Source organism: Notothenia rossii (assembly GCF_949606895.1).
Source record: "Notothenia rossii genome assembly, chromosome: 6".
Lineage (NCBI taxonomy): Eukaryota > Metazoa > Chordata > Actinopteri > Perciformes > Nototheniidae > Notothenia > Notothenia rossii.
In genome coordinates, this window is record NC_136909.1 from 11633600 (window position 1) to 11647941 (window position 14342).

General features: G+C 42.5%; 1 protein-coding gene across 11 annotated transcripts in view; it reads left to right on the plus strand.

Annotated features, from left to right (window-relative positions):
- The window catches only part of ank1a (ankyrin 1, erythrocytic a), a 90162-nt gene that overhangs the window by 51449 nt on the left and 24371 nt on the right, over positions 1-14342 (plus strand). For 10 of the 11 annotated variants that reach the window (XM_079690097.1, XM_079690092.1, XM_079690091.1 and 7 more), the window contains 23 exons: positions 724-825; positions 3679-3777; positions 4014-4112; positions 4371-4469; positions 4659-4844; positions 5208-5306; positions 5402-5500; positions 5597-5695; positions 5877-6074; positions 6183-6281; positions 6587-6685; positions 6809-6907; positions 7245-7442; positions 7559-7657; positions 7750-7848; positions 7944-8141; positions 8650-8748; positions 9517-9615; positions 10519-10617; positions 10708-10800; positions 12222-12294; positions 12465-12485; positions 14219-14339. In XM_079690097.1, coding sequence (XP_079546223.1) covers positions 724-825; positions 3679-3777; positions 4014-4112; positions 4371-4469; positions 4659-4844; positions 5208-5306; positions 5402-5500; positions 5597-5695; positions 5877-6074; positions 6183-6281; positions 6587-6685; positions 6809-6907; positions 7245-7442; positions 7559-7657; positions 7750-7848; positions 7944-8141; positions 8650-8748; positions 9517-9615; positions 10519-10617; positions 10708-10800; positions 12222-12294; positions 12465-12485; positions 14219-14339 — 2576 coding nt within the window. The remainder of the gene's footprint in view (positions 1-723; positions 826-3678; positions 3778-4013; positions 4113-4370; positions 4470-4658; positions 4845-5207; positions 5307-5401; positions 5501-5596; positions 5696-5876; positions 6075-6182; positions 6282-6586; positions 6686-6808; positions 6908-7244; positions 7443-7558; positions 7658-7749; positions 7849-7943; positions 8142-8649; positions 8749-9516; positions 9616-10518; positions 10618-10707; positions 10801-12221; positions 12295-12464; positions 12486-14218; positions 14340-14342) is intronic. The other variant, XM_079690093.1, reaches the window with a different exon arrangement.

Consider the following 14342-nt stretch of genomic DNA (forward strand, 5'->3'; position numbering starts at 1 on the left):
GAGAGGAGATTATGTAAATGAAATAGAAAAAGTGCAGCGTTTGCCGCAGTCGAGTTTCTCCCTGTGGTTTTCCCTCGGTCTCTGGCGCTTCTCCTCTTCTCCCATGCTCTCCCTCGCTCTCCCTCTGTGCCGCATGAGTGATCCTGTATCAGCTGCACCCCAGCCTGCCTGGGAGACGCATAAAGCTTCAGACAAAACGCAGACAAAAACACTAGACGTGCCATGTGCCGGCCCGTGAGTCGGAATCACCAAACTCTCTCTCTCCTCTTTGCTATGCACCTTGTGTCTCTTTTCTTCTCTTTCATTCACACACACATTAAGCTTAGAGTCCAAACAAAGAGCCAGGAGACACTCAAGGATCTGTCTCTATTATCAAAGATGCCGTATCACTTAAATCACAGACTTGTGGACACATTGAGAGGTTTTGAAGTCCAAGGAGCGGTTCACTCCAATATTTCACCCCACCATAAACAAACCCATTTCAAGGTGCAGATCTCAAACTGCACTGTCCAAAATCTCAAGGGCGGAGGGACATGAGAGGAAAAGTGATGGATTACGACTGAATGGTTTCAGTCCTTCAAATGTCCCTGAAGAAAATATTAACCAAACTCTGTCTCCCTCTCCATTTTCCCTCTCTACTCCTCTACTTTATGTGTCTCTCACTTCCTCTTATACCCCGTATCCCCTCCTCTCTTCTCCTCTCTCTCTCTCTTACGCCTCCAGGCAGATGCTGGCAACAGTTTTCTCCGAGCGGCCCGATCTGGCAACCTGGACAAGGCCCTGGACCATATCAAAAATGGCATTGATATAAACACAGCCAATCAGGTGAGAGAGCTGCACATTCCCCAGTTTAAGTATCAGGAAGTAAAAGCCTCTAACTGGAAAACGCATGTACCTGTAAGCCATTTAATGTTATCACTACTCCACTTTCCATTCGTGGTTTAATTGACGATAAAACTGATATTGAATTGTACTGCGTTGTAGTGGCCAGAATATAATATTTATGAGTATTTGTTTGCCACTTACGACCCACAGTGGCATCCTGCCAGGATTGAGTCTTCCCTACTTTCTAAGATATGAAATACAAATTCAGGAGGTGGTTTAAACAATACTGTAGTAATGATGAATGTAATGACATTGACAAACAGTGAATTGATTAAGTCATTATAAAACAAAATAACATGGTTTCATTTGGGATTCATGTTTAAAGAATGCTCTGCTTAGATATTGTCCATGTACACCACCATTGTGTTGTATTATTATTTCTTAATAAATGTCTTTGGTGTGCATGACGTGTCTTGATCACTGTGCTGTAATGTGCCTGTGCCCTCAGTATGTGCATGCTCAGGTTTTAATCATTGGCTGAAGGTGACAGGAGGAGCTCACAGGGTCTCCAGGGAAGCTGATAAATGGGGCAGGGGCTTCTCCTTTGCCTTGTGTCTTCCATCCTGCCTCCTTTACTCTGACGGTTGTTGCCTCCTTTATTCTAACGGTTATTCCCAGGAAGAGGCAGCGTTAGTGGGGAGGACTGCGGCCTTCGGGCTACTGAAACTTGGCCAAAACTTGCATGTATAAAAGATTCCTCGGCCTCATTAATCTAACTTAGTCAGGTTTCCCTTCCATTCACTTATCCTCGACACTTTGTAATTAAAGCTGGCAATGCTTCTGTCCGGATTTCTATAAAGCCTATTATTATGCTTCATAGCAGACCCACATAACAACAGATGTATTCTTGTAAAGTGGCCTTTTACTGGCAACTCCTTCAGTGTGATAAATGGAGACACCCAATGGATTATAAATATAATTACATGCAGAAATACAGGCTGATACGGGAACGTATAAGATTAATGTTCCTGAATTTCACAATTTTTTTTATTTCATTTTGTTGATAATTGTTGTATGAAATTGTAATTTCCACTGTTTGGTGTTAACTGTTTGAGTTAAAGTGATAATCTACAACATCCTGGCTGTAATTATGAGACCCCATTGCACACACATTGCCTTGCAGTTTTTCACCTAAAGCCCACATGTGTGTGATTTAGCATGTTTAAAATTATTCTGTTACTATTTTGTTTCTGGAAAAATTAAAAATGTCTGGCAAAATCAAATTTAAGTCAAGCAACAGTGTGTGATGGCAGCAAAGTCAGGCATTATCCTTACACTACATTACACTTTATTTAGCGGACGCTTCTATCCAATGCTACTTATAAAAGTGAATTCAATATATAGAAAAAAAAACGAGTCCTGCAGGTACATTATTATATTATCAAACTTAAAGGTGACCTATCATGCAAAATGCACTTTTGTACGTCTTTTATACATGAATATGTGTCCCCGGTGTTCCAGGGAACTCACCAAGAGTCAGAAAACACAACCCTCTCTATTTTCCTCCACACCCAAATCTCTTAAAAAGGGGCTGCAACAGATCTGATACAGACTGATCCAGATTTGAACACTTCTATGATGTCACAGAAGTGGCGCTACGGCTATTGGGCCAACTCCACCAATCAGGAGACAGCCACGAACATTGCCGTTAGAAAGCGCTGGAAACGCTGTAGTACATATGCCAGGCCTGTAGATGGTGCTGTTCTCACAGAATCAGACCATGCAAAGACAGTGTTCAATTGAGCGAAATGAGGAATGGCTAAAATTCACGATCTGTTTGGTATTTTGAAAAAAATAAAAAGTATAAATATGCCTTCTATAGGTATGGTCCTACACTATATTATTCAAATATAGCATGATAGGTCCACTTTAACAAATAGTGGGCTTTATACAATAATAGGACACTAAATGTACATTAACCCTTTAATTATTAACACAAGTCTCAGGTGAATCTCTACTCTAGCAGCGATTTGTATTTACATTTTTACAATAATACAGTGAATTTATCTAACTTTGAAGTTGGTGAGATCCTTGTTGTGTGACTGTTGGTCCTGATGCTGTGCGTACAGGCGGAGGCTGTGTTTCCTGTCTGAGTGGAAACCTCTCTCCAGCACACTGCCTCACTCCTGCCCGCCCCTTCTTGTGTTTTCCCTCCTCTTCTATCCCCTAACAGCTTCTCCTCTCCTCTCTCCTCTTCCTCTGTTGGTGCACTGTTTCCTAACTCACCTCCCTTTTATTCTTGCTTTTTACCTCTCTCCCCTCCCCTCCCTCTCCTCTGTCTGCAGTAGAGTGATGGTGTGCTGTGGTCTCCCCACTCAGAGGAATAATATCAGTGGTGTGGGAAAGGTCCAACCTCACATGTCCTGTGCGGCTGAAGGAAGGCTGTGTGAGGTCAGACCTATCCCACACGGCTCGTATTCTTCCCAGCCACGAGACCAGCGGCCTGCCATCCCCCTCCGTCCTCCTCTTCCTCCACCTCCTCCTCTCACTATCATTAATCAAAAGAAAATGTTCACATCCTGATTTTCATCCCTGTAGACATTGTTTCTGCTAATGACCACTTTGATTCTGAGAGTACTGCATGTGTGGTGTCCAGTGTAAGTATGTAAGAAGTGTATTTGCCTGCCTTTGGTTTGTGAGTGCTGTAGTCGCTGTGGTAAGAATTAACCAGTTGGCATGGCCTACATGTGTTTATGTGTGTACGTGTGGTTATTTACTGTTAGATCAGGAGATCTGTGTTCAGAGTGTGTTGAGGACCCTTCAGTATGAGGTCTTCTCTGCTCTCTCACTCAGAATGGGCTCAACGGGCTGCATCTGGCCTCGAAAGAAGGCCACGTTAAAATGGTGCTGGAGCTACTCCACAATGGGATCGTACTGGAGACCACCACAAAGGTAAAAACCCACTGCATAAAAGCTATACTTTTCTCAGGAAATTACTCTAAATAAATCTGAAAACTCACAACTTTTGAATTCACAAGTAACATAATATATATATATTTAAAGATCTGTCTGCGTATGAAACATAACATGTCCATAACCGAAGTTTTTTTTATTACACATTTCACCTATAATCTTTGTTCGTGCTCGGTATGACGTGTGTGTGTTTCTATGTAACTGCGTTTGAACAGAAAGGGAACACAGCCCTGCACATCGCAGCCCTGGCCGGGCAGGAGCAGGTGGTCGCAGAGCTGGTTAACTACGGGGCCAATGTCAACGCTCAGTCACAGGTGAGTGCGGCTCTCACTGCGGAGGTCTCGGGACACACTGAGGCTCCTCAGTGCTTAATATGTGAACCCAGCTATCCCATCTGTTAACAAGTGTATGTGTACCTATATATCTGTATTTCGGTGTTTCCTTGTCTCTGTACATCCTTGTACGTGCATCTGTGACCGTCTTCCTGTCTTTTTTTTGCTGTGCTTGTGTCTCCTCTGCTGCTGTGTGTGTGTTTGTGTGGGGGTGTCTGTTGTGCGTCTTTCTGAGAACAGAAGGGTTTTACTCCACTCTACATGGCTGCACAAGAAAACCATCTAGAGGTTGTGAAGTTTCTTCTGGAGAACGGAGCCAATCAGAGCATTCCAACTGAGGTACTAAAGATCAAGGAGCCGAGAAACGTTTTTAAAGAGTAATCTCCCAAACTCCTCAACCCCCCATCGTTGCTGATCTAGAAATCGTTGTTTCCATTCTGTTTTGTTCTCATGAGCTCTCTCTATTTACTCCTCTCTGATGTTCTCTCCACGAGTCAACTAGTCTTACTTTTCTTCTGTGCGCCGCAGGATGGATTCACTCCTCTCGCCGTGGCTCTTCAGCAAGGACATGAGAATGTCGTAGCCCTGCTCATCAACTACGGCACTAAAGGAAAAGTCCGACTACCTGCGCTACACATAGCAGCCCGCAACGACGATACTCGCACAGCCGCAGTGCTCCTGCAGAATGACCCCAACGCTGATGTACTCAGCAAGGTATGCATGTGTGTCGGCATGCATGTGGGCAGAAATGAGTGTAGACGTGTTCACTACACGTACGACATCGATTAACGTTTAAAAATGCATGCTCTTAATTTTGCAAGGTACTTTTACCTGTGTGTTATTTTGATGCAAAGATGTGTTGATTAGCAGGAATGTGGCACAACCTGCAAATGAAAGAAATGCTTGAATGTAAAATCAAACTATTTTGTCCTTTTTAAATAAATGGATAAGTGTGATTTTGAAATATATCAAAGTAATCGTGATGTTTATGCTGGTCATTATAGTGAAGTCCTAGCCCTTGGCAGTTTTGAATGAAAATGCAAAGCTAACAAGAGTAACATGTTCTCTCCCCTGCAGACTGGATTCACGCCCCTCCACATCGCTGCACACTATGAAAACTTGAACGTAGCTCAGCTGCTGCTCAATAGAGGAGCCAATGTCAACTTCACCCCAAAGGTATGGAGTAATTGATGTTGTTGGAAGGTCCATCTCTGTCCTCGCTGTCTGTTGTCTTTCTGTGTGCCCGTCTAAGCGCCTGTTCCTCTCTGCAGAACGGCATCACTCCTCTGCACATTGCAGCCCGACGGGGGAATGTGATCATGGTCCGACTCCTGCTGGACAGAGGGGCTCAGATCGATGCCAAGACCAAGGTGCAGCAGACATCCATCGTATAACATATTTAGTTCTCTTACAGTCTCTCATTTGATGGGTCATTAACTAAATCCCTAACAACCCTCTCTCTTCAGGATGAGCTGACCCCTCTGCACTGTGCGTCCAGAAACGGTCACGTGAGGATCATAGAGATCCTGCTGGACCATGGAGCCCCCATACAGGCAAAGACAAAGGTAATCCACCTTGATACAAGAAAAGTCCATTCTCTACTTCACTTCGAAATGAACTGAAAAAGTGCAAATCATTGAGTTTGTATGTAAAGGAAAGGGAGAGTCTGTGATTACTCTTACTGCTGCTTCTTGATTCTCTAGATGGTTTTCACTGCAAGTTGTTTCCTGTTTCCTTTTGCTGCAGAACGGCCTGTCTCCAATCCACATGGCAGCACAGGGGGACCACATGGACTGCATCAAGCAGCTTCTGCAGTACAACGCAGAGATTGATGACATCACACTGGACCACCTCACCCCTCTGCATGTGGCGGCGCACTGCGGCCACCACCGCATGGCCAAAGTACTGCTGGACAAAGGGGCCAAACCCAACTCTCGGGCATTGGTCAGTGACACATGCACAGTGACATGAACACACAGTCGATGTATTCAAGCATTGCACACTTGCTTTTAACCATCGTGGGGATTCTAATATGTCCTTTGTTTCTTACAGAATGGCTTTACCCCTTTGCATATTGCTTGTAAAAAGAACCACAAGCGTGTGATAGATCACCTGCTCAAACATTCTGCATCGATAGAGGCTGTGACGGAGGTGAGCAAAAACATCTCACTTATCATTATATTCAGGGGCGGACGGGGACTACAAATCAGCCCGGGACTCTCCACCGGCCCACTTAGTAATTACCGCTAGTAAATTGTCAATGAGGGCGGGGGGTGCTAGTGACTTATCCGACCGGCCCACAACGTCCGACCGGCCCACTTCAGTACCGGCCCACTTCAGTACCGGCCCATCGGGATTCGTCCCGAAACGTCCCAATGGCCAGTCCGCCCCTGATTATATTGAATAGGTTTGGAGTGCAAGGCCATTTGTAATATTCCTCTTCTCTCCTCTCTCAGTCTGGCCTGACCCCCTTGCACGTGGCTTCATTTATGGGTCACCTAAACGTTGTGAAGAACCTGCTGGAGAAAGGAGCTTCCCCCAGTGCCTCTAACGTGGTGAGTTTTATTCTAAGATTGCTAAAGCAGCACAAAAAACCAACTCCCCCCTGCACGCAGTGTGTTGTTGTTGTTATAGTGTTACATCTGAGTGGGTGTTTTCTCTTTCTGTGCACGATTTAGAAAGTGGAGACTCCTCTTCATATGGCATCTCGGGCAGGACATCATGAGGTGGCAGAGTTCTTACTGGTGAACTCGGCACCAGTGGACGCCAAGGCTAAGGTAAAGATCTCAAACAATACAGAACTATCCACGTGTTGTGTACGAGTGCATAGAAATGTATCATGTTAGAGATAGATCAAATAGTCTGTATGTGATACATTAAACATTCATTTAGAAATGTGAAGCTTTGGTTCACAGAAACGTATTCTTGGCCGTGCTTCAGCATTCTTAGTTCCTTCCTAAACAGCAAAGCATACATTCACAGTAATGCAACAAGATGAGATCATGGAAGAGAAGCTGAGAAATGAAACTGAAGTCACTGAAGCATATTTCTGCAGAGAGTTCCTGCCGTATCTTTTATGGTGTATTTCATTATTTCTCTCTCCTTGTTGTCCAGGACGACCAAACACCTCTGCATTGTTCCTCTCGGATGGGCCACACGGAGATCGTGAAGCTGCTGCTGGAGCACAAAGCCAACCCCAACTCCACCACCACAGCAGGCCACACCCCCCTACACATCGCTGCCCGGGAGGGGCACGCACACACCGTGCGCATCCTGCTGGACATGGAGGCTCAGCAGACCAAGATGACCAAGGTAAACCCTGCCTGCTCCTCTTTCACTGCACAACCTTTGGCTGTCTTAACACGGTTAGCTAGAACAGATGCAACTCCCAAACTAATGTTTCCACTTTCTCGTTGGTGCGTCTGTAGAAAGGCTTCACTCCACTCCATGTGGCCTCCAAGTACGGCAAGGTGGATGTAGCAGAGCTGTTGTTGGAGAGAGGAGCCAACCCTAATGCTGCTGGGAAGGTAAGGGGAACATTAAGGATGTATGGACAAAAGATGAATAAAGCATTGTTTGTTCTGCCTCAGTCTAATGAACTTGTGATTCTGTTTTCCAGAATGGACTGACTCCGCTGCATGTTGCTGTTCATCACAACAACCTGGATGTTGTCAACCTGCTTGTCAGCAAAGGAGGGTCACCTCATAGCGCAGCCAGGGTAAAAAAGGACACATGTACATGTAGATAATGCTGAATGGCCCAGTATCATACACGTACATACTTAGCTAATCACGATGCCTGTCTGTTCTGCAGAATGGCTACACCGCCCTCCACATAGCATCAAAGCAGAACCAGGTGGAGGTGGCGAGCAGCCTGCTGCAGTACGGAGCTTCGGCCAATGCTGAGTCCCTGCAGGGCGTCACCCCTCTGCACCTGGCCTCGCAGGAGGGGCGGCCCGACATGGTCGCCCTGCTCATCTCCAAACAGGCCAACGTCAACCTGGGAAACAAGGCAAGAAATACAAAGCTGATTGTTAGAAAAATATCACTCGTCACCGGCTTGAGCTTCAATATCAGGATACATTTATTATCCTTGCAAGAATGGAAGTAGTCGTCACATACAGAGCATTTGGTACAACTAGTTCCTGAACAGTGTCCTTCACATGCTTTATACAAGAGAGGGAGTTACACAGTGACAAGATGGAGGAATAGAAAGCAGTACTCAATGTTTACTTCAGATTAGCTCCACGTCAGAAATGATCATGCTCGTCATATGTCTCTCTCCATAGAGGCTGAATCATCATGTTAATCACATAGCTATCATGCCTCAAACAGTCCTGTCACGTACTCAGTTACAGTTAGGCCTTTGTTATCCTGTGCTACTCTGATATTGGAAAAGTACATTGAGTGTTTTTCTCAACACTGATCAAAGGACGAGGTTGATTCAAACTAAAAATGATATTCAATTTGAGCTTTTTTTCCTGTGTTTGACTTTTGTCTTCTTCTTGTGGTTCCCACAGAGCGGATTAACCCCGCTCCATCTGGTGGCACAGGAAGGACATGTCGGCATTGCAGATATCTTGGTGAATCAGGGGGCTTCAGTCTCGGCAGCCACGAGGGTAAGACCTTTTTTAGTCTCACGAAAAGCTGTTGCTCAGTTATCAAAGCTTTATCAGTGTAGAAACTAGTGTCTAAGTGCTGTAGCACAAATAGCTGAATGTTCTCATAGCAGGGGGGCCCGTTACCGTAAAACATGGCAGATTCTTGAGGTTTTTCAAGTTTACAGCATCTCTCTGAATTGTAATTATAGATGTGTTGCAGCTCGTCAAACTGAGGGTTATTTCCATACTATTATATACTTTTGGGGAGCTTAGGGATTTCAACAAGGGATCATCAAGTTCTATCTTTTTCCATACAAATTCACTATTTGTTTATTTTATTAGAAATTAGTTTTCCAAATTAGAATTTTAGTGGGGCCAAAATATAAATTTGTGGAATATAATTTGAGGAAAAGTTTAGTGACTGCAACAAACTGTCCACATTTAAATTACAAATCAGACTCACCTTTTCAGAAATAGATGTATGATAGATAGTGCTCTTGTATTGGACTGATCATAATCTCAAACAAAATGTAATATTTGTATCGTTATTGTCCCAATTCCATACACCAGAGATAATTGCATCCTCTCTTGTTAATGTCTTAATTGCAGCCTTTCTGCTCTGTTCTCAAAATGATTTTACAGCGTTGATTTGAACCATAAGATGATGCAATATTCATGAACAATTTTAGGATCAAATCTACATAATATATTCAAATGAAAAGGTCATTAAGACACCAAAGTTATGTGACTGCTGTGATTTTTTTAACTTTAATCTCTCTCCTTCAGATGGGCTACACCCCCCTCCATGTAGCGTGTCACTATGGCAACATCAAGATGGTGAAGTTCCTCCTGCAGCAACAAGCCAACGTCAACAGCAAAACAAAGGCGAGTGCCTCCCTCTGGTTTCAGATAAAACTACAACTCAATGAGTCAGGGCATGAGTCACGCAGCTACTGTGCCCACTATCGGATTCACTCACCAGGAAACACGATTACATTACACAGTTAACCGTTATGCAGGGATCTCCCCAGAGAAAGCTATTAATAATGATTTATAGGAATGAGAATATATTACCTCAAGTTTAATGTACTGGACTGGAGTTAATTTCAGGTGCTTTAATTTGAATGAGTAAGGTTATATGTAGGGCAACAACTGATAAGTGTATTTATTATTGAGTAGCAAATTGATGTTGTGTCTGTAATTTCAAAGAAAGAACATTTGCTTATGTGTCAGTACAACACACCATCTGATTGTATTGTACCAAGGAATAAAGACAACCATAGCCACTTAGGCATGTCTAGTTTAACACAATGCATCTGGCTTAATAACATCTGGCATTATAACGGCTTTCTTGATTTAGTTTTTTTTGTGAAAATGTCATTAACAAAGTCAAACAAGTCCCTCGAGCCCAAGCTGACATATTAAAATGGCTTTTTCTTTTCTGACTAAAACCCAAATAAATTCATTTTGTCATCATAGACGACCAAGAAAACCACCAAATATATATATTTTTTAGAAACTAGTAGCAGTCCATTTCTGCTTTTAGATTACTCAAACAAATACATTTAATTATTTAAATTGTTACTCATTAATTGTCTAATAATCATCTAACTGTTTCAGCTGTATTCATAAAACATTTGTCCGTTATACTGATATTAATTTTAAAAGGTTTGTTGGTGACTTTGTTACCAGCTGTATTACATAATTAAAAAAGTTCATTTTTAGCGTTGTATCTGTAAAACTATTCGTACATTATACGAGTAAGAATAAATGTATTCTGTTTTCCAGCTGGGTTACACTCCTCTGCACCAAGCGGCGCAGCAGGGACACACGGAAATTGTGACGCTGCTGCTGAAGCACGCCGCTCTGCCCAACGAGACCACGACCGTGAGCATGAACGCACCTCACATCTGAAAAGCCATTCATAAAGTGTCGTCGTTCAGATATCTGATCTATGTGCTCCTCTCTGTCCGTCAGAATGGGACGTCAGCGCTGGCCATCGCTAAGAGGTTGGGCTACATCTCTGTCATCGATGTCCTAAAGCTCGTCACAGAGGAGACGGTTTCCATGGTGAGGAGTTTAGAATTGGACTGATCTCTCTGTTTACAGTACTGGCATTATGTGGGCATCACACTCACCTTGAAATACGGTTACAGTTAGTCTATTTTTAGAGCACAACGATAAATCAGAGATAAATTACCTCTGGAAAAGCAGCGTTAAAGAGCAAGGTTTTCAGAAAGCTTGTTCCAGATCTGCAGAGCATTAAAACGCAAAGTCAGTTATATTCAGTTTACTGTATAAGTGAATCAATAATAAATGCGTTTTCACTCATCTGTATCAGATTAAACATATTACATACTCCAAGAATCCACCATTACTTTACTTTTATTATTAAAATGAGGTTTGTCACACAGTGGTGCTAGGGTTACTGCCTTACTCGGGGTGTCCGCGGGGTCTTAAAAAGTATTACAAGCTGATAAATCAATTTAGCGAAAATGAAGGCTATTAAAAAATATTAAATGGCATTTTCCAAGGTATTAATGAGCGATGCTGCTCCTCCGAGGAAGAGACACACGTTCACTAAGCAGAACTATATCCGGTCACAGAGATCTGCTATTTTAAAGTAAAGTCAACACATATCGACCCTAAGTATAGTCTATATTAAGAACAAGAAAAGTCTTAACATATATATCGTTTTTTGTAAACATATGACAAATGTGTGAGGGTGATGACGTCAGAGCATCGTCCTATGTGCCGGGGTAATTGAACCCCTGGGTATTTGTGAGGGAGCCCCTATATGGCATTACCCTTTTAATATATTTCATAGTTCAAAGTTTTGTCAATTGTTTTGTTTATTGGTCAAATACTGGTTTCTAATGGTTTCTGAGGAGTTTTACTGGAATGAAAGAGCACAGAGTACAGAAGCAACAAAGCAGCATACTGCATTAAACCTGACCTTCACAGAGAGGTTGAAGTTCATGTGGAGAGGAGGCTTCAGTAGTCTGTCTGCACTCTGTTTAGTTGTGCTATCTTACAATCAATATAGTCGATGTGAGGTAAAGTGTGTTGCCAATGTAACCGGTTAGAACTCGAAGTTGCGATGAGGTCTTAACATGTATGGAAAGGGTCTTAAAAGGTATTGCTTCTGACTTCAGGATTCCTGCATATACCCTGTTACTCTATTTAGCTTGATCACACACTATACTTTCTTTAAGTGAACCTTGCATAGTTCTGTGTCTTCTCCATGTTTTCTTACCTTGGAGTGCAGAATTATGATCATTTTTGATTTGTTTGTTCACATTTACATACATTTTGGGTTGAATAAATATTGTCACTTTTGTTGTCATTTTGTTTTAGCTTGTCTAATACTTCAATACAATAGTGAAAAATGTTATTTATGCTAAAAGGAAGAGAAAGTCATTGTATGAATTTGGTATTCATTGTGTCGATAATAATATAAATAATAATTTCTCCCTCTTCCCCCTGCGCAGACGACCACAGAGAAACATCGCATGAGCTTCCCAGAAACAGTGGACGAGATACTGGACGTGTCAGAGGATGAAGGTAGAGAGCTATAAATATAATAAAACTCATAAAAACAGTCGGAAACGATGTTTGATCGACTACGTGGATGTTATCTAAACATTACTTCCTGTTTATGAGGCTGATTTTATGATGCTTTACCTAGCCACGTAAATATTCATTATTTTCCGATTCCTTTTGCCCTTTTTTAGGAGTTGCACAGCTAACATTAGGTATGAATGTCTCTTTCTTTCTTCGTGCGGCATTCATAGGTTGTTGTTCTAAAGTGTGTGGCTCCATTTCAAGCTCTCTCTCTCGTTCCCTCTGTAGTGGCGCTCACTGTGATGGTGGCTCTGGTTTCTCATTGGCATGCACCCATAGCACCCATGTCTGTAACCTTTATCTGTCCCTTCAATAACACCCTCATCCTCTAACTCTGCAGGTGTCTTTTCTTCCTCTAAGTTGTGATTTCAGTCATAGCCAATACATTTTACATCTAATATAAGGTATTAATAATTTAACACATCTTTAATTAAAACGTTTAAAATCAGCCCTGTGAGCTTACCCTAGCTTTGACATGTGTGTGTGTCTTCACTTGTCAATCATCTTGTGTTCCTGCCATTCCAACTGTATTTGTTAAAAATGAATTGGCTTCTTATATCTAAAAAGAGTCACATGTAGTGATTATTAACTCAACATTTAATTTCAGCTCAGGATTATAATGGTTTTCAGCTAATTGTCTTGGTTTTTACGACCCGAAACATTACTCGTATCACTCTCAAGGCTTTTATAGTATTTGGCCGCGACAGGCTGCTGTTTTCAAACAAATCCCTCTGCAGTTTGTATATGTGAATATTGGACTTACAAACATCAAGTGGACCGAGAAATAACAATGATTATATCTTTGGCTTGTATAGGCGTATAACTCTTAGCTAACAAGTTCTATGTCAGCTCACAGCTTGTGTATGCATCCCCTCAAAAAGCACTTATTGCTACTGTAACTTTTAATGACGTTTTCAACACCACTGACAATGATATCAGAGGACTTTATGTCTTGATATTTTTAGTCCCCTGATAATTTAACCGACAGATTGTCACCGTTGCTCTAAATATAGAAAGTAGCAGAGACGTTGCCTTAAAGACACATTTCATAACGGCTGCTGTGTAATGATATTTGCAGCTTATCTGATGCACAGGCTTGTATGTGGTAACACTTCGCCTACACACACACACACGGTGCACACAACACAGAGAATATCCAGGACACGAGCTGACTCGTATAAAACCTGTGGGAAGTGTGCTGAGTCGAGCATAGTGTAATGACACCTACGACATCACTTTGGCTCTCGACCGCTGACAGAAGCCCACTCACACACTCGCTGAGCTGGTACGATCTCAAACTATTACACACTTCTGGTGAATTCTTCAATATTACCGCATGTGTTAAGGGGTAAGTAACCCCACCTCTGCTCACATCGAGTTATACTGTACTGTTAAAGGAGAACAGCTTGTACTTTGCTTATGTGTATTACTGTTTCTTACAATGAGATGGTGTCTGTATGCTGTTGTGTCTAACTGTTTGTGGGACTACATGTGTAAGGTGTCCGCTCATATTTTAATGTAGTAATATTTGGGATTCTGAATGAAAAGTGTTGGACTCTGAGACTATAGCTGATTACAGTGACCTGCTGTTTGGATTTTGTAACTGATTTTTTAAAGTTTCTGGCGCTATGTAGACAAGTCTGTGCTTAATTTGCCTAACTTTAAGAAGGTCAGTGTAGAGAGCATCTTCACTAATGTCTCATCTCACCAGTCGAACACCTGAATCACAGAGCCATCTCCGAACCCCCCCCCCCCCTTCAAACCCGGGCTAACAGCCTTGTTCTCTTCTTTCTCTCTTTCTCTGTTTTGCTGTTTCCAACCTGACCCGATCTGTTCGCTCTCTTTGGCATGTTGTTCTCTGAAGGAGAGGAGCTCTTGGGGACCGAAGGGGCCAGGTACATGAAGATGGATGACATGAAAGACCATGATGACGATTTCCTCTCTCCCAAGAAATCACTGGAGTACGAGAGAGGGCTGGGCTCAGCGTA